The sequence below is a fragment of the Astatotilapia calliptera genome, chromosome 16, assembly GCF_964374335.1.
Source record: "Astatotilapia calliptera chromosome 16, fAstCal68.1, whole genome shotgun sequence".
NCBI lineage: Eukaryota > Metazoa > Chordata > Actinopteri > Cichliformes > Cichlidae > Astatotilapia > Astatotilapia calliptera.
The window spans coordinates 11,655,114-11,674,822 of NC_137437.1; the positions used below are offsets into that span (position 1 = coordinate 11,655,114).

Genomic DNA, 19,709 nt, shown 5'->3' on the forward strand with positions numbered 1-19,709 from the left:
ATTTCTCTGACCGCAGAACAGTTTGCACTTTGCCTCGGTCCGTTTGAAAGGAGCTTTGGCCCAGAGACGATGGTGTTGTTTCAGGATCATTTTTTCACGTATGGCTTCTTTGACCTGTATTTGGCGCAGTGAACTGTGTTCACAGACAGTGATTTCTGCAAGTGTTCCTGAGCTCATGCCAGTTTTTCCAAAGTCCTTACAATTTTAGACCGAGGAGCATGATTCTGAAATATTTTGTGTTTACTTCAGAGAACCTCTGCTTCTCTAACATGCTCTTTTTATTTCTGTTGCCAATTAGCCAAATTAGCTGTAAATGTTTCTCCAGCTGTTTCCTTTTAGTAGTGCTTACTTTTAAAGCCTTTCATTGCCCTCATCTATCAAACTCCAAATGAGATCAGTTTAAACATTTGTTATGTTTTCTCTGTTCTATTATGAATAAAATATGGGTTCATATTTATGCGGCACCCCAACCTTTTAAAGTGTTTACAAATCCACTTTAGTCCAAATTATTGGATTGATTAAAAAATCCTGGAAAATAGGATGCATAAGAAACACAATACTGCAAAAGTAAATCACATATTATGAGTAATGTTAAAGAAAATAAGTAGCATCAAGAGCAAAAGTATATAATTGTAAACATTTCATTAAAAGTCACATGCATATTATAACCAGCGCTACAGTGTACATTAAGTACTTGTTTCATACTCACATCTACAACACCACTCACTTTTTCTCCTTATTTTTGTTATTTCAGCACTTTCAGACTGAAATTTTGAAGTGAGGTCACTCCATTTGTGTTTCCCATTTTTACTTATTAGATGTGAATACTTTCACCACTGCTTCATGTGGATCCATCCAAAAAAGCAATAAGTCATGAGTTGGCAGGTCCTTGCCAGGTGGGAGCAAGCTGGTGGAGCTGGCATGTGTAACGGTGGGCACTGGACCCAGCCAGTAGAGTAGTGGGGTCAATGGACGCTTACCCACGCCTGGCCATTATGCCGTAATCCTTCCTCGCTTTTCTGGAAAAACTGAATAGCACTAGAATCACTGACTCAATTTTTGGATCTCATTTTCATGACAAAGCGATTGTTCCCCTTTTGCCTCCACTGTTGCTGTTCATAAATGTGGGAAAGCGGGCATATAAAAGGCACTTGCTCAAAGGCCAGTGCAACATCAAGACCTCAGGGGGAAGCATCACCATCACTCATCATCACCAAGGCTATCCCACACAATATATCCAAGATGGGCAGGGTGAGTCAATGCAAAGAGTTTAGTTTTAATGTGCGGGTTCAAAAGTGCATGTGGGAGAGTACAGAGGTTTGCTGCAGATGTTGTTTCCTTATACTCTGTTGTAAATTAAAGCCTCACTGCTTGTTTGAGCAGCCGTTAACAGTGGCTTTGCTTTAAAATGTCTGAGCTTTCAGACAGGGACCAGGCTTTAGACTGCCTAACAGAGCAAATGTGAAAGGTGGACGAGCACTGAGACTGTTATGCGTTCCCCCCTCAGATCGTCTTCTACGAGGACAAGAACTTCCAGGGCCGTCGCTATGAGTGCGACAGTGACTGCTCAGATTTTCACACCTACCTGAGCCGCTGCAACTCCATCCGGGTGGAGAGTGGAGCCTGGGTGGTGTACGAGAGACCAAACTACATGGGCTACCAATATGTCTTGAGCAGGGGGGAGTACCCAGAGTATCAGCGCTGGATGGGACTGAACGACCACCTCAGTTCCTGCAAGATGATCCACTTTGTAAGTCAGGCGTTGCCTGCATGCTGCTCTGCTGCAGGTGCACATTTTTTTAGCCTGTCTGTCATTTGTTATTGACTGTGCACTGTGAGCACAGACTGCACGCTCAATGACAAAGAGCTGAAGTCTTCACAATGTTCTCCACAGGTGTGGAGTCTAATTTTTGAATATCTTAAAAGACTGAAGGCACAGCGGGCTCAGGGCATCCCAAAAAAGCATTTACTATGTGAGAGATGACATCCAGTCATGTTCATGCTACCGCAGTGCTGTGTCGATGGAGACCAGCGTGACATCAGTCTCTTTGTATGAGCAGGCTTTGGTCCAGCTGACCCACAGCCTGCAGCCTCTTTAAATCAATGCAGTTAGTAAATGCGTGTGTACAGTTTGGTTCTATTTATAAAGGCACAAAACAGTGAGCACACTGCAAACAATGAAGGATTGATTAATGTAAGGTATCTCACTGATTATGGCAAATATACCGAGTATACAGTCCTTCAACAGACTAGTTTACCATGATCATCGAGAGGCAAATTATACACTCAGATACTTGTTTGTTATTTTACTTGCAGCTAGCAAGACAATAAACTAACTTTATATTAAAGTGAACCCCAAGAGTCAGATGATCCCACTATGAGCAGCACGTGGCGACTGTGGGGAAAAGAAACGTGCTTCCAATAGAAAGAGAGCTCAGGCTTAGGGAGAGACAGCCATGTGCTGTGACCGGCTGAGAGGTGACAGCATCATTAAACACAAGCAAAGACAAATGAAACTAATGAACTACAATTTTAAAAATAATCAATAATTTGGATTAGCTTTTCTCTAAACTGCCACACTGTATCTGACAAACTTCAAACTAGGTGTACATGTAGTGTACGAATTTTCCAATTAGATTCTAATTCTAATCTCATTGTATCCTCCCTTTCCCTTTCTTTTCCCTGCACTAACCTCCATCTTCACCTCCTTTCTCCCTCCCTCACTTTCCAGACCAGTGGGACCCAGTACAAGATGCAGCTTTATGAGAAGGCAGACTTTGGCGGCCAGGCCCTGGAGGCCACAGAGGACTGCCCCTCACTTCTGGAAAAGTTCCGCTGGAGGGAGGTCAACTCCTGTAAGGTCTACGATGGTTGGTGGGTTTTCTACGAGCACTCCAACTACCGTGGACGTCAGTACTTCTTGGAGAAGGGAGAATACCGCAAGCCTGGGGATTGGGGTGCTGCCAGTCCTGCTGTCCAGTCTTTTAGGCGCTTCACTGAATAATTTAAACTCCATCCAAAAATATCAAGAAGACTGTCTGGGCATTATGAGTTAAAAATTTAATTATAACCTTCATCAACTATGTTTGCGATTTTGAACTAAGGTCTCAAAAATAAAACCTGCCAAGTAAGCACAATAATCTTTCTGTGGATTATTTCCATGCATGTTTTGAACCATTTTAGCACATAACTAAAGTTTATTCCCTCCTAACTGCACAACGGTGGTTAACACAGTTACCTCACAGCAAGAAGGTCTTGGGTTTGAGTCTCAGCTTTCTGTGCCTCTGTGAGTTAACCCTCTGACAGACTGGTGGCCTGTCCAAATATACCCTGCCTCTCGCCCTGCGACAGGTGGGACACGCTGTCACGGCAAATCTCTCCAACCGTTATTTAACAACACAATTTATTTAAAATGATAGACAAAAAACAAACAAACAAACAAACAAACAAAAACAAAACGGGAAACATCTAAAAACATTTCAAGCATCCACTGATGAAATGCTGCCACCTGGTGGTGAAAGTTATAGTTTAAAAACCCACCCGTCCATTCAAGTTTTCAAATTCAAATTTCGGCTGGAATTCTGTGTCACAGAGGTTTGTACCATTAGGCGGAGTATAGAGCTAGTGTAGCCTCGAGTCTGCCCAGTAGGAGATCATCACTTCATACCAATCTATCAAACTGTTGAAACTTGCTAATTTCAGCAATATATAAAAAATAAACTTCTAGCAGGCTGTTAAAGTCGTATTATATTTCAATTCAATTTTATTTATACAGCGCCAAATCACAACAACAGTCGCCTCACAGCGCTTTATATTGCACAGTAGATCGTACAATAATAGATACAGAGAAAAACCCAACAATCATATGACCCCCTATGAGAAAGCACTTTGGCGACAGTGGGAAGCAAAAACTCCCTTTTAACAGGAAGAAACCTCCGGCAGAACCAGGCTCAGGGAGGGGCGGGGCCATCTGCTGTGACCAGTTGGGGTGAGAGAAGGAAGACAGGATAAAGACTTGACATAAGTCCACTTTCAAGTATAAGTGCACTGAAAAGGCTTCTCAAGGCAAAGACTGGAATTAGTTGGGCTGACACCTTGTTGACAGCTAGCAGCTATGGGCAAGTCAGTCACAGCCACAGCCTTGAAACCCCTTAAATTATATAAGGGGTCTGTATAGTTAAAGGAAGAAATAAGTTATAAAGACAAAACATATCTCCGGAACAGGTTGTAGAAATGTTTATTTCTGCTGTAAAGTTGAACATTATAATATGGGAGTCTCTGCCTCGAGTGGCCACTAGAGGAACTACAGTTTCGGGCACTTCTGCTTCGGCACCCTGGAGGTTGCTGCTCGGTCAATATAAGAGGTTTTCTTATATAATTATGAAAATTACAATAAGAAGCAGGCACTTGTCTGGACCCTTCAACAGACTTGACATAAGTCCACCTTTTGGTACTTTATTTTGGAAATACTCAAGGCTGATTCAGCCCAGCATGAGTTTGAGGTCCACAGTGACAGGCTGAGGGTTCCAGTGAGTCCCAAAAGAGAAACAGTTTCCTCCTCCACCTATCAAGAGCAGCTCTGGATCTTCTGAGTCCGTCATCTCAGAGCAAAATGAGTGGAGCATCAGAGGCCAGGGCACTGAGGTCTACACATGACAGGACATACATTAGTAATTAACATCGGATAATTCAGTTCTGCTTTTCCTCACAGAAGTGGAACAGTGCTAGTTTTTAAGCAACAAACCTGGAGGCTTTAAGGCCTGAGGTCGATGAAGAACATTGGTTGGTGCTAGATTTCCTTTAGAATAACTATAAGTGCAATAAATGATCACTAACCGTGTCCAGACTGTACTCCATACTGCTGCACGTGGTGATGTTGATCACAACAACGCCTGGCACGCCGTCTGAATGCAGCCAGACTCCACCTACCACAACCAGCTTCTCACCACACACATGGGCACAGTGAGAGTATCTAAAACGAAGCACACAATGGAAATCTCATCAAAGAGTTTCTTTAGCAGAAACTTGGAGTTTGGTTATGGTGTCTGAGGCACAACAGACCTGGGTACAGGAGGGGGCTGTACATCTATTCTCTCCCAGCAGAAGCCTCTTTCAGTTGGTGTCAGGATTACCGTGTCATCCAGGGGCACTCCTGCTCTGCTCAGCCCTCCAAACACCACACCACCACCTTTATATGAGCATGCAGAGTGAGAGTGACGAGCCTCTGGTGCTACGCCCTCCACTGGGATCTGTAAATGACACCCAGTGGTCATGTATGAGTCATGTGCACGTTATGTTCTTGCTCCATACTTGTATTCTTGAAATCTACTAAATGACTCCTTCAAAATATACCTTACATATCTAATATGTGGAGGTTTATATGCATACGGGCCCTGTGTGATGTGATAATAAACTTGTGCGTGCAACATTAAGAATCTGGGTTTAAAATTGTAACAACAAGCAAACCTCAGTCCAGTGCTGCTGGTCGACACTCAGGAAGTATCCGTCACCCAAAACGGCCCCTGATTGGTTCTTTCCACCAAACACAAACACAAACTCTCTGCCTGCAGAGATGTGACAGGGAGTCAGTGTGTAACGAAAAAGCAGGGATGGGATAAAAGACTGGCAGAGAGAAGGCGAAGCAAAGATGTGAGAAAAGCATAAAGCAAAAGAACAAATGGAATGAAAAAAGAGAAAAAGAAAGAAAAAGCTACAAACAGGAAGAGGGAAAAAAAGAAAGTGTGAGGCAAAAGGATCCTACAAGACTTCCTGTTTTCCCTCACCTCTGTGTCTGGTTAGGGTAGCAGAGTGCCTCCATCTTGGCGGTGGTGGACTGCCTGTACACATCATCTCCTCCATACAAAGCTTCGGTGCATCTTGGCCCCCTGACTCCAGAGCACCACAGAGGCTAAAGGTCATTTTGAAAAGGCTTCTGACCGGGTTGAGTGGAGAGGAGCGACCTCCAAATACCACAGCACCCACTCCAGGTATAGGGGTAACTGTGTGGTAAAGTCGCACACCTGGGATAAGAAGGGAAAATTACTAACTTTTCCTGGCTAAATCAAGACCGGCTGCCCCTCCCCCAAAGAAAAAAAAAACCCTCACCAACATCTGCTGATGGCTCCACACTGACGGACCTCCAGCCTTCCTGTTCTCTGAGCAGGAGTCTGATCGCTGCTCTTCTGCCTCCTCTGCTGGAGCCTCCTGTTAGCAGGACCCACCCTGGCCTCACTGACGCAGAAGCCATCCCCAGCCCCTCCACGCATACCGGTGTGGTCCGAACACTCAGGGCTGTTGTGCTCCAAGAAGGGCCAACAGATGGCACAGGAGATTCTAAAGCAACAACACAACTTCAACATGCATACAGAACGTCCCATTTCAAATGCTTGTTAGTGTCAAGTCGAGGAGTGAAAAGTGAAAGCTACCTGGAGCTCGAGGGAGTAAAGCCTGCGCCATCAAAGAGCCTCGAGATGCAGTAAGGATGAAGTAATGGGAACATTTTTGGTGCCACTCCTGAGAGCAGACAGGTGAGGAGTCAGTGGTAGAATGTAGTTGTTCCGGTATATCTTCTTTATTTGAACTAACACCAAATTTTATGAAGTTCATTTGTAACTTTTCCATAAAGCTCTTCTTCTACAATCATTGAATGATTCTGATGTTAGCTACTGTGTTGACTGTTTTACTCTTTGTTTAATAGCAGGTTCAAAGATACTTATATTACAAATGATGAAGGTAAAAAGTAAGTGGTACGTGAGAGACAAAATAAAAGACGGGTGTAGCTTTCAGGTGTGCAGAGTGAAGCCAGTGTGAAAGTGCCCGGGTTCAAAACTAGAGCATTCTATGGTGAGGTGAAAGAATGAACCATTGCTCCAGCATGCCGTCCATAACGGTTCCCAAAAACCACAGAGAGTGGGCCAGACTGGACACACTCTCCCCTCATAGTTGGAAACTGTAGAGTCAAATAATCCTAACATCTTCATTGTGTGCACTCCTCCCCACAGAGGCTGACACTCAACTACAAACACAGATCGCTTCTTGAATAAGCACTGTGGTTTTCAGCTGTACTAACATTAATTGGAAAAGAGGTTTTCTAAAGGTCACAACAATAAATAAACTTTCGGCAGCGGTTTAGTGATAAATGACAAAACGTGTCATCCAAACCAAATCAAGTGAGCTCTTCTGATCAGTAGTGCACACTTTTATAGAAGATGCAATGCTGAGATTCCCGATTCTGCCCCCCTCTCCCCTCTTCTCCACCACGGTCTCACTGAACTCTGTCACACACACACACACACTCACTCTCTGACGCACTCACTGGCCTGCTCCAGTCACTTTGTGGAGCATTGGACTGCTTAAGCATTGGACCTCATAAGACTTTGTTGTTACACTATCTCTTACCGTACACTACTAAATCCCCATTTGCACTATTTGCCTATTTTGCACCACTATGCCTTCTTACTTGAATATTGTATATTGTATATTGCATAGCTTTTTTTTTGTTATACGTAAAATTGTATTGTATTTATTTAAATTTTTACTTTTTAATTATTTTATTTGCATTTTTCTAATCACTAGGGTTTGAGAGTAACGCAATTTCTATTCTGTGTATGTCCTGTACATGTGGCAGAATTGACAAATAAAGTTGACTTGACTTGACTTGACTTGAGACCCAGCTGACCTCATATTCATCAAAAGGCTCCAGGCTCTCCAATCTGCATCTCTCCTCCTCAGGGACCAGCCCGAAGAGGAAATTATTTATATCCAGGCACACGCACTCTTCCCAGCCCTGGAGACAAAGACACCATATATTTAACCTTCACAGGAGGAACAGGGACGTTTTGAATATGCCTCAACTGTGTTTTTTTTTTTTATTCAATTGGTACCTGGGTCTGAGGTATTGTGCTTGTTCAAAGAAGTGAAAAGATACAGGAAGTGTCTTGTGTATAGGTTGTGTATTGACCTTGTCCAGGAAGCGGTGCCTTTGTGCGGCGGTGTCTGGGTATTGTCGAAGTGCATGCAGAGTTGAATTGAGTTTCTGGAAATGCTCCTGCATGATCTGACCAAAGGGATCGTGCGGATGGATCTGCTCATACATAACAAAGAGAGACTGTGGCAGGAGCTTTGCTGCCCAACCAATGATGGCATCAGACCTGAAAGACACACAACATCCAACGGCTTTAAATGTGATTTGCTTTGATCATAAATTCTCAGTTTTTGCTACATATTGCCATCATCTAACTAGCGTTACACGCCCAAGTGTATGCAAATTCATCTCTAGTTCACATTTTATACATTACTGCACCATTGTGTTTCCATGTAGGTGAGCACCACTTCAGAAAGAATCAGGGTAGGGGCAGCCCAGTCCAGCCCAGCTACACGCAGAGCCTCTTCCACCTTGGACTCCTCTCTAACATCCACTCCTAACAGACGGTACTGACTGCTGGACACATAGACAGGTCCTGAAGAAACACAAGCAGCCATTCACCAAACTAAACTATGCCATACTAACCTCTTACAGTGGGGCAAAAAAGTATTTAGTCAGCCACCGATTGTGCAAGTTCCCCCCACCTAAAATGATGACAGAGGTCAGTAATTTGCATCAGAGGTACACTTCAACTGTGAGAGACAGAATGTGAAAAAAAAAAATCCATGAATCCACATGGTAGGATTTGTAAAGAATTTATTCGTAAATCAGGGTGGAAAATAAGTATTTGGTCAATAACAAAAATACAACTCAATACTTTGTAACATAACCTTTGTTGGCAATAACAGAGGTCAAACGTTTACTATAGGTCTTTACCAGGTTTGCACACACAGTAGCTGGTATTTTGGCCCATTCCTCCATGCAGATCTTCTCGAGAGCAGTGATGTTTTGGGGCTGTCGCCGAGCAACACGGACTTTCAACTCCCGCCACAGATTTTCTATGGGGTTGAGGTCTGGAGACTGGCTAGGCCACTCCAGGACTTTCAAATGCTTCTTACGGAGCCACTCCTTTGTTGCCCGGGCGGTGTGTTTTGGATCATTGTCATGTTGGAAGACCCAGCCTCGTTTCATCTTCAAAGTTCTCACTGATGGAAGGAGGTTTTGGCTCAAAATCTCACGATACATGGCCCCATTCATTCTGTCCTTAACACGGATCAGTCGTCCTGTCCCCTTGGCAGAAAAACAGCCCCATAGCATGATGTTTCCACCCCCATGCTTCACAGTAGGTATGGTGTTCTTGGGATGCAACTCAGTATTCTTCTTCCTCCAAACACGACGAGTTGAGTTTATACCAAAAAGTTCTACTTTGGTTTCATCTGACCACATGACATTCTCCCAATCCTCTGCTGTATCATCCATGTGCTCTCTGGCAAACTTCAGACGGGCCTGGACATGCACTGGCTTCAGCAGCGGAACACGTCTGGCACTGCGGGATTTGATTCCCTGCCGTTGTAGTGTGTTACTGATGGTGACCTTTGTTACTTTGGTCCCAGCTCTCTGCAGGTCATTCACCAGGTCCCCCCGTGTGGTTCTGGGATCTTTGCTCACCGTTCTCATGATCATTTTGACCCCACGGGATGAGATCTTGCGTGGAGCCCCAGATCGAGGGAGATTATCAGTGGTCTTGTATGTCTTCCATTTTCTGATGATTGCTCCCACAGTTGATTTTTTCACACCAAGCTGCTTGCCTATTGTAGATTCACTCTTCCCAGTCTGGTGCAGGTCTACAATACTTTTCCTGGTGTCCTTCGAAAGCTCTTTGGTCTTGGCCATGGCGGCGTTTGGAGTCTGACTGTTTGAGGCTGTGGACAGGTGTCTTTTATACAGATGATGAGTTCAAACAGGTGCCATTCATACAGGTAACGAGTGGGGGACAGAAAAGCTTCTTACAGAAGACGTTACAGGTCTGTGAGAGCCAGAGATCTTCCTTGTTTGAGGTGACCAAATACTTATTTTCCACCCTAATTTTCGAATAAATTCTTTACAAATCCTACCATGTGAATTCATGGATTTTTTTTCACATTCTGTCTCTCACAGTTGAAGTGTACCTCTGGTGCAAATTACTGACCTCTGTCATCATTTTAAGTGGGGGAACTTGCACAATCGGTGGCTGACTAAATACTTTTTTGCCCCACTGTACATCTTTTACCTGACAAATAATTTTTTTAAACCACTACCAAGAAAAAAAAGACAAACCTGTAAGTGACGGTGACTGGGAGTCTATCATCCCCCTTAGTGTTATATTAGAAGTGATGAGGGCAGCCTTGCGCTGAGAGACATCAGGAAAATCTACCTCAAACACAACAGCCCCGCTCAGAGCTCCATCTCCACGTAGGCGGAAATACAAAGAGTCGAAGCCCGCACCCAAAGACAAGATCTAAACCAGGGAAGTGAGGTTGAAAAATAAAGACACCAATCGGAATGGAAACCTATACAAAAGATGGGAACATTTGGTAACATGGAAGATGATGGCAGCCTTAAAGAGAAAAAGCTTTTTAAACATTAAGTCAGTGAACGTTGAGCATTTTTAAATCATATTTGACTCAGATTCTATAGACACTTTTTGTTTTCCTTTGATCAGTGAAATGACCACTACTCTGGATAATGATTTAAAATAACTGCTCTAGTAAGTGCCAAGAGGTATTACATGATTACAAGTGACCTGCTTCCAGAAAGACTGATTGGACGATACGCTGACAGCTTACCTGTCTTTCAGGGCATTTTTCTGTAATCTGAAGGAATTTCCTCACACAGTGGTCCACAGCTTTCCAGCGCACATAATAGCCCCTGAAACATCCAAAGAAACTTTAATTTACACAAGACATTTTTACCCAGTACCCCCTGCCAGCTACATACATACATACATGTGGTGTGCATCACCTCCCCTGCACATGAGAGTAATTCTATTGCTGCTGCTTACTGTATAAATTTTGTTTATAGAGTAAACCATCACCACATACATCCGAGGTGCATGAAAGAAGAGAAAACAATATCTGACCTGTTGATAAGCGGCGCTCTCCTGGCCACTTTGCACACAAAGTGTTGAAGGAAGGCGTCATTGAAGTAGCCCTGTGCTGCAGCAGACACTTTGCTCACCACACTGCTGTCATTGGTTCCCTGCACCTGTTTTAAGGAACAACAAAGAACCAGCAGAAATAAATCTCCCAAAACACAGTGCAAGACTTTTTAAGACCTTTAATGATCTTCTTTCTTATCCTTCCATTGAAGGATGTCACATATACATACAAATGTTGCATATACTCATATCATCATTTTAAAGTATGCACATGTGCAATGAGACTACTGTTACAGGGGTGGATTCTCAAATTAAACATGGCCACAGATTCAAATAATGAGGTTAGCGCATGCATGAGAAGTCCCTAAAGTTTTAGGTAAATATGACTTATTTTTAACTGTGAATCATGCAAAGCTAGTCTAGGGTTCAAGAAACACACAGAGCTGTACTGTGATACATCTTATTCTATTACATATGTACTAGTAACCATCTGGCATGTAGTGCTGTAATAGACAGAGACTGAGCTCATTTTTAATATCTTCTTACACATCTAATATTTTTTGAATACAACCGCAATATTGTGGTTCAACCATCAGCAGCAATATAATTGACATCGTGTACTTCATAATATAGTAGAGCTAAAGTAAACAGTGGTGTGTTTACACATAATACTGTTAAGTACTGTGAATAGTGAAACAACACTTACGGCGGTGTCCCTCCCCTTCTTCTGCGCTTTTCTGTTTGTTGCTGGCATAGTGACGGCAAGTTATCGCATAACGTCACAATGAAACACCTCCACGTTTCCCACAATGTCTTAAATAAAAACAGACCGACACATTTGTGTGCCTGCACAGCAGTGCACCGGTGAAAACAAGTCAAACATCCTTCACGTGGTATTGACTTCCGAGATATTTCCCAGGATTTCTCCGGCGCCCCCTGCAGCCCGGAGGCTGCATCAGAAAACCACGCGGCTAATCACTGAAACTCCATTCAGACACCAACAGGAAATGTGTTGGTGTCTGTGCCTCGATTATTATGATTATCTGCTAGTTATTGAGCAACTTTTGTCGCCATTAAAACATTAAAATTTGACTAAAAGCTAAAAGCCTCGGGTTAATATTATCAATGACTGCCATATTTTTCTATTTTCAAAAAAGGATTTAAATCTTTGTCGAAAATAAAGGCAATAATTAAATTATACAATGCTTTGTGCATTCGTACAATGATAAAAAGTTTAGTCTCTTTTTTTAAATGGACATTCCGGAATTCTATTGTTTGTGAAACCATTTACCAGGTTTTTTTTTTAAACTATGTATATATATATTTAAATTTAAATATTAACTTTAGGTAACGCTCCTTAGAGGTTATCAAAAATAATAACCTTCAGAGGAGCTTCTAGAAGGTTGCCAATATATTACCCAAAGAATTCACTACAATAACCCCGTCTACGTTTCCTAGAATACATTTTAAAGATCGGAAAAAATATAAGCAGACGAGAAAGAACGTTTCCAGAGGGGGTGATGTGTTTTCTGAGAATGAATCATTTCTATGAATTTGTCATTCTTACTGTGCGCGGTATTTTGTTCGTCGAACTTGTGTTCTGTGACTCTTATAATTGATCTAAATTTGTATTTTTAAAAAGTACCATATAAAGACGAGTGAAAAAAAATCAAAGGATATGCGGCTCTTCTTTTCTTCCCAGAATTGACAATGCGGCACTCAGTGCGCATGCGCCAATTTCCAGGAAGCGTTAACATTTTTTTCTTTCACCAGCTGATAGCCAAATTGTCAACAGTTAAGTCAGCGCTACCCGCACGGCTGAAACGACACTATACACGGTAAATAGACTTATGTTTTCCTCTCAGTACCTCTGTGTTACTTATACGCTCGGCTGGAACGGCTGTGTTTCTTTGGGCGTCGAAATGCGAGGCTTTGTTTCAGTTTTGTGTCGTCCGAACCGAATGCTCGGATCGCTGTCCCGCTAGCACATAACCCGAGATAAGGGTTGCTGATCTGATAACAGTCATTGTGGGAGTTGCCTCAACACGAGTACGCCAGGATGTCATCCGTCTGCTCTCTTGTCCTGACGCGTGTCAGCGGGGTGCTGAGGTTAATGTTTCAAATGGAGAAAGTGCTGCAGTGCCGGGGGGAGGGGGGTTGTTAGCGTCGAGTGTCTGAGGTGGGAGAGAGCAATTAGAAGCGCAGCATCCCCAGTAAACTCCAGATCAAATGGGCCGCTATTCTCCCCACACATCTCTTATTCAGTGAACGCAGCAGCATGTGAAGGTTGGTACATATTGTGCAATGCAGTTAGGATTTAAACAGGTGCTGGATTGTATGCGAGACCTCCATCCCTCCTATGAGGCTTAAATCTTTAGAACTTATTTCTGGATCGGCTTGGATTTCCGTTTCATGAGGTAAGGCGTGATCACATTGAGAGGTAGTACACGTGAGACATTACAGTCGCAATTAAAACTTGTGCTTGATCGCATAGAAAACTTCTAATCTTTAGAAAGTATGGATCCGCCGGGAGAAGATTTGTTACCTTGAGGAAGAAGGATATGTGTGTGTATATAGGGCAGACAGTGTGTAATCTTGAACCGAAATAAAAGTCTTCTGGCTTTTTCACACAGACCAAACACGACTAGAACAGAGGTCAAGACGTCGTCAGTGAGACGTGACTCTCGGTCTGTTTTGGGAAGCAGCACAAGTGACCAAAAGCACCTGTCTCCACTGAGGGAGGAGGCCCAGCCCCCCTGCTGTCTCTGGTCAGTATGAGCTCCAGAGGGAGCGGAGGCCGCTCCAACGGCACACTAACGCAGACCAAGATTTGCCAGTTCAAGTTGGTGCTGCTGGGGGACATGGCTGTGGGCAAGTCCAGTTTGGTGCTGCGTTTTGTCAAAGGGCAGTTTGATGAGTTCCAAGAGACCACTATAGGAGGTAAGAACTGGGAGAACTCCTAATCAGGTGATTGATTGGGGGGGGGGGGGGGGGGGGGGGGGTGGATTTAAGAACCCCATAATGATCTCTCATGCTTCTTTTTTATGTCCAGCTGCATTCCTGGCACAGTCGGTGTGTCTTGATGATACCACAGTGAAGTTTGAGATCTGGGACACTGCAGGACAGGAGCGATACCACAGCCTGGCTCCCATGTACTATCGTGGCGCTCAGGCTGCTATTGTTGTCTTTGACATCACCAAGCCGGTACGTAGAAATATTTCCTAATTTCAGTTGGTCTTGGCTGCACTGATATTTGTTCTAAAATGTCGGACTGCTGCCGATAGGTATTTTTCAACATTCACAATTCATTTACCTAAATCAATCATGTAAAGATTCTCACTGAAAGACAGTTGTAGAAAAGCGTAAATGTCTCCGACAGCCTAATATCAGTATTAACCTGGAAACTCCTCGAGTTCTTTCCTTTCCTCTTTTTTTTTTGTCGTCCCACATTCTCTACATCATTAGACATGGATATATTTGGTATCATTGAAATTCAGGAAGTTAGGTTTGACTATGAAGGTAGAGTAGGCCATCTGATAACTGGAAGGATGGTGGTTCAATCTCCAGCTCCCATGATCCCAGAGCTAGAGTTGGAGGATAACTTCAGGTGAACTTCAGGGTTCACCTGAAGTTATATTCTCTATGATCGTTGGATTTTTCTCTGTATCTATTATTGTAGGATCTACTGTACAATATAAAACGCCTCGAGGCGACTGTTGTTGTGATTTGGCGCTGTATAAATAAAATTGAATTGAATTGAACCCCTGGGTTTTGAATTATGAAGGTGGTACTGAGTTAAATCGCCATGGTAGCTTGTGCTTCACATCTGTATATTCAAGATAAGACATTTGGCAAATGCAAAACCACCACCTACTGATGAATGTCTCTGGGAAATAGTGTCACCATTCCTGGAAGAGCCCCTAAGCCCAGTGTGAAGCTTCAACAAGGAATAAAGATTCTTGAGCGCAACGTGAATGATAGAAACTTTGAACCTTGCATCCAGTTTGTGTACTGGCTGATGTTGAAACACAAATTTGCGTTTTGATCTACTTAATGGTTTACAACATGTTTTTATATTTGTCCTGTGTGACAGTGTAAATCCACCGTCTGGCTGGGCCTTTCTGTGTGGCGTTAGCAGCTTCTTCCCGTGTCTGTGTACTCACAGTTTGAGTCTGATCTTCTTGTGTTGTCATGATGGCCACTGATACTGTAAGGTCTATGAAGTGACAGTCGAAATGTTTTACCAGCTTTCCTTAATGGAGTTTTTATTTTTATGACCACTCAAATCATGTGTCACAACAAATATATTACATTCAACATGTATTATATGTTCGACCACTTCATATTTTTTATGTTTATTAAATTAGATTTTATGTATACAACACTCATTCACAATAACAGTGCACAAGGATGATAATATCCATTGAGCAAGTACTTGGTGACAGCAGGGAGGAAAAACTCAGTTTAAACAGGAACAGATCTCGTACAGAACCATGCTTTAGGCAGATGCCCATAGTTTCCTAACTGGTTCTGGTGGTGATGGGGAAAGGGAAGGCAGAAAAAGAGAATATAGAGAGACGTTAAAATTTGCTCTTTTATTTGTAAAACATCTCCCGGGACCTGTCCATGTTGCAACTGGTTTGTGCTGTAAGCGACACACACCTCCTTCTTGGATGGACTAATCAGGCCGATGACCACCTTTGTGGGATTACTTAGCCTGACTGTCTGTGTTAGACTATGCAAATACAAGTAAAGAAAATCCTGGGGACTCTGAGCAGGAGAAGGAAAGTGCTGTAGAAATTCCACTTCCCAAGTAGGAATATCAGCTGTCTTTTATTTCAAATGTGTTTTCATAAGTGCAGCCCAAACACGCTGCTTTGAATCAGGTTTTGCAAACTTTTAATGGTTGTTATCTACAGTCATGCATATTTGTGTAAATAGTAGGGGTGGGGGAAAAAATCGATACTGTGTAGTATCGTGATATTTTGTTTGCTAATAATGTATCGATACAGGGACAGCAGAAATCGATATTTTGTTACAAAAAAAGTTTTTGTGCTCTGACTTCAGAGCATGTTGATCCTTTTTCTGAGCAAGAATCCTGACATTCCTTCACTGTCCAAATGTGTTTAACTTTAACCGTGTTTAACCGTTCAGTTTGTCAACAATAAAACTGACTGAAATGAGAGAAAGACTGAGTGCGAGACTTTGATATTAGATAAAATGAATATTGATAAAGTTTACCTTTATGTACAGAATCTGAATATCGCAAAATATTTTAAAAAATTGCAATAATATCGTATCGTGCGTTAAGTATTGTGATAATATCGTATCGTAGGATGTATGGTGATTCCCACCTCTAGTAAATAGCAATTCTGAAATCTATCAAAGCATAAATGGAAAACATTTTTGATGTCACACATCTCCAACGTTAGCTGTGACTTTGGGTTCACCTAGTTCTTTTATTGAAATTAACTGATTCTGTACTTACCCATATTATAATCAAGACATTGATTTTTTTTTAAAATTATTTTTTAACACATACTGTGTCTTCAGACTTTTACATTTTAACAAGTAACTTTTTTTCTGTCAGTACCTCAGTCATGCTTCCAACACAGAGGCTTTGAACTTACTGACGTTTCATTTGAATGTCGCACTTTTGAAAGAAGTTATTACATTATACTGCCCAGCTCCATTATTTGCATCAGCTCAAAGGTGAAAAGTTAATCTCATCATATTTGCTTGGTATCTCCATGGTAGTTTATCTGACCTTGGTTCTGTGTTTGTGCAGGAGACGTTTGAGAGAGCCAAGGCCTGGGTGAAGGAGCTGCAGAGGCAGGCCAGTCCTAACATTGTTATTGCCCTGGCTGGAAACAAGGCTGACCTGGCCGAGAAGAGACTGGTGGAGTATGAGGTAACGCACCCCTGTTGGTCCAAATTAAATCATAACCAATTTACTTCCTGAAGACAGAAGCAGTCCTATGGATAGAAGCACCTTGTTAATGAAAGAGGTCAGAGGCCACAGTTGTTGGAGCTGACAGACTATTAAGATTCACATCTTCAGCCTTGAAGCCGTTAGCTGTAACTGCTAGCCTAAAGCAGAAATATGTGGCTGCAAAGGGAACACACTTGCAATTCATAACTAACAAAATAGTCCCCAGTGAATCTTTTGCTTTAATTATCTCACAGCATGAATAAAAAAACCCAACCATGCTTGTTGCAGCAGTGTAGGCTACTACGGTTGGATTTTAATACTGTGGGGAATGCTTTCTGGTCTGACTTTGGCCCACAATACTAGTTAGCTATGGTTTGAATGTGTAAGTGCTGTCACTGACCTTTTGGATCCCGGTACAGCCACACTTCTATTGTCTGAATCCACTAGAACACCTTTGGGATGTACTGTATATGCCTGTACATATAGAAGCTTCTGTTGGAGCTACACACTGTGGCAACCTCTTGTGACAGGAGAGTAGCTGAAAGTGGCTTTGTAACAGTGATGTCAGCATGGAGCAGAATATCAGAGGAAGGTGGTCTCCATGACACCAAGAACTGAGCTCAATAAGAGGAGCCATCCAATTTTAGTTTAGAATGGTAAACTGTATATAAAAGGGTACTCGCCATCCACTGGTTTGGGAATCCGTATTACAAACCTTACATTCTGGCTTACACTACACTATGCTGTGTTTGGTTTGTTTTCAAAATCATTATATGTGGAGCAGAACCAAGGACAAAATTATATGTTAATGCTAGTAAGCTTGGTTAGCAAGCAGCATTCAGACTGTATTAGTCCATTATGCCTCCTTAAGGCTACTTAAAATTAGAGATGGCACGATACCACTTATGTCCGAATCGGTCGGATGTGACTTTTTTTTTATATGTGATGCTGAATTACAGTCATGATTTGTGAATGGAAAACAGTTTAGTTCCTTTCATCTGCAGGTTTTAGCATTTGTGCTAGTAGTTTTTTAAATACTGTGTAATAATTTGATCTTTTCATATGCTGAATGGTAAAGGAAGCCCAGACATATGCCGAAGACACTGGTTTGCTTTTTATGGAAACCTCTGCAAAGACAGCCATGAACGTCAATGAGCTGTTCCTGGCCATTGGTGAGTGTTGTTTTATATAAGAATAATTTCTTTCACAGAAGAGACTAATAGACGTCAGGAGTCCTGCCTCGTGAATTATATGCTTGTCACAGTCTAAATAAACCTCTCCTCTTTAATCTAGCAAAAAAGATGCCAAAAACAGACACCCAAAACCCAACGCATGCAGCCCGACATCGGGGAGTCAACCTGCAGGACCCAGATGCTCATTCCACCCGAGCCTGCTGTGGAGGGAACTAGACTTCCACAACTCCCTACCACCTGTATTCTACCATCCACACCACCACAGCCCTACAACCATCTTGTCTCTTTCAATCAACTTACAGGGGGTGAGCCTTTACTCTGCATTCATCTTCCTGTTCAAGCAGAGAGAATAAGAGGAGAGGAAGAACCAAAAAAGCAAGCAGAGATGGAGGACAGAGACAGCGTTTCACACGTGTCTGTTGACCAACAACTCTGATTCCACATTTGGAAAGACACGGTATAGAGAAGACTGAGATTAAGAGGAATGTAGAAGATGGTGGCAAGCCTGTTCTAGTATTTAGCACTAATTGTGAAATTTCTTTCGTGTTCACTCTGCCTTGCATCATTTTCAGTCACGGCCCCGATTGGCACAAACTGAGCAGCACATGTTGCCGAGTGTCCCGAAAGGAGAAAAAAAGGGCCGAGGCATTAAAAGAGCCAAACGGTTGAGATGGCAGTCACCCCCCCCCAGCTTGCAGCTGCTTGCTTTTCCCCTCTAATAAGATCCTTCTGTGAATAAATACCGAATTGAACCCCGGGAATGAGTTTGAACCCTTCTCTGTCCTGCCCGACCCTCCTGTGGCTCAGTTTGTCTGACACAAGTCAATTCGTACCTATTTAATGTTCCATGTTCCTACTTCTCTTGGCTGCAGACTGATAAGCTTCAGCATCTCTGATTCCTCCCTTATTTAGTCTAAATGGTAACCCAAAAAGTTAAGACGTGAAGTAAACATTTCAACTTCTGACAAGTTCTGAATTAGTGAAACTAAAGCTCAGCAAGTCTGAGAATTATTTATTGAAAGATTGAGGTACATGCAGTTAGTGTGAATAAGCTTGCTGTAGCTCTTTACAGCAGTAATATACACTGGATGTGAAGTGTATAACTATGACATGGACAGGGTTACTAAATCGTTATTCTGATTGGCATCTATAGCTTTCCATCTGGAAATGGTGTTCCCAAATGTCAAGGAATTGATTAAATTCCATTGTCCTCCCTGTTTGGTTTAGACTATGAGGCTTGTAATAAACCTCCTTGGTCTGGAGTATATCTGCACATGTTGTGTTCAGCTTAAATGGCATAACTGTTTCCTTTACCTTACTAGAATGAGCTGTGTGCTCAGTGGCTGTCAAAGGCTTGGCTGAAGAAAATGAGGAAAGAATAGATAAAAAATACACACAAAAAAAACAGAAGTGCCTACTCCCTGTTTTCTTTCTGTCAATCATGTTTGGGGCTTTCTTTGAGTGTGTGCTTTGCAGACAAGGCGCAAGACTACTCCCTGACGTTGGTTTGCACCATAAACCAAAAACCTGGCACCCCGTCATTAGGCTATACCGTACTGGCTCTTTGTATGGATGTAGAGATCC

At 42.5% G+C, this 19,709-nt stretch overlaps 3 protein-coding genes across 3 annotated transcripts; 2 read left to right on the forward strand and 1 right to left on the reverse strand.

Annotated features, from left to right (window-relative positions):
- Nucleotides 1–1,092: 1,092 nt before the first annotated feature.
- On the forward strand, nt 1,093–3,140 carry crygs2 (crystallin, gamma S2). The gene is made up of 3 exons (XM_026144658.2): nt 1,093–1,251; nt 1,508–1,750; nt 2,732–3,140. The coding sequence occupies exons 1-3, from the start codon at nt 1,123–1,125 to the stop codon at nt 3,002–3,004; spliced, it is 645 nt and encodes a 214-aa protein (XP_026000443.1). The 5' UTR covers nt 1,093–1,122; the 3' UTR covers nt 3,005–3,140.
- Nucleotides 3,141–4,221: 1,081 nt separating this feature from the next.
- lcmt2 (leucine carboxyl methyltransferase 2) lies at nt 4,222–11,887 on the reverse strand. Its single transcript, XM_026143941.2, has 14 exons — nt 11,707–11,887; nt 10,983–11,107; nt 10,690–10,771; nt 10,181–10,361; nt 8,303–8,459; nt 7,961–8,150; nt 7,679–7,786; nt 6,426–6,513; nt 6,106–6,333; nt 5,784–6,020; nt 5,467–5,564; nt 5,062–5,249; nt 4,837–4,972; nt 4,222–4,646 (listed from the first exon to the last, which is right to left on the reverse strand). The coding sequence occupies exons 1-14, from the start codon at nt 11,752–11,754 to the stop codon at nt 4,482–4,484; spliced, it is 2,031 nt and encodes a 676-aa protein (XP_025999726.2). The 5' UTR covers nt 11,755–11,887; the 3' UTR covers nt 4,222–4,481.
- An 811-nt stretch (nt 11,888–12,698) lies between these two features.
- Nucleotides 12,699–18,886, forward strand: rab5b (RAB5B, member RAS oncogene family). Its single transcript, XM_075410354.2, has 6 exons — nt 12,699–12,838; nt 13,634–13,940; nt 14,053–14,204; nt 16,789–16,911; nt 18,011–18,104; nt 18,226–18,886. The coding sequence occupies exons 2-6, from the start codon at nt 13,775–13,777 to the stop codon at nt 18,339–18,341; spliced, it is 651 nt and encodes a 216-aa protein (XP_075266469.2). The 5' UTR covers nt 12,699–12,838; nt 13,634–13,774; the 3' UTR covers nt 18,342–18,886.
- Nucleotides 18,887–19,709: the final 823 nt, after the last annotated feature.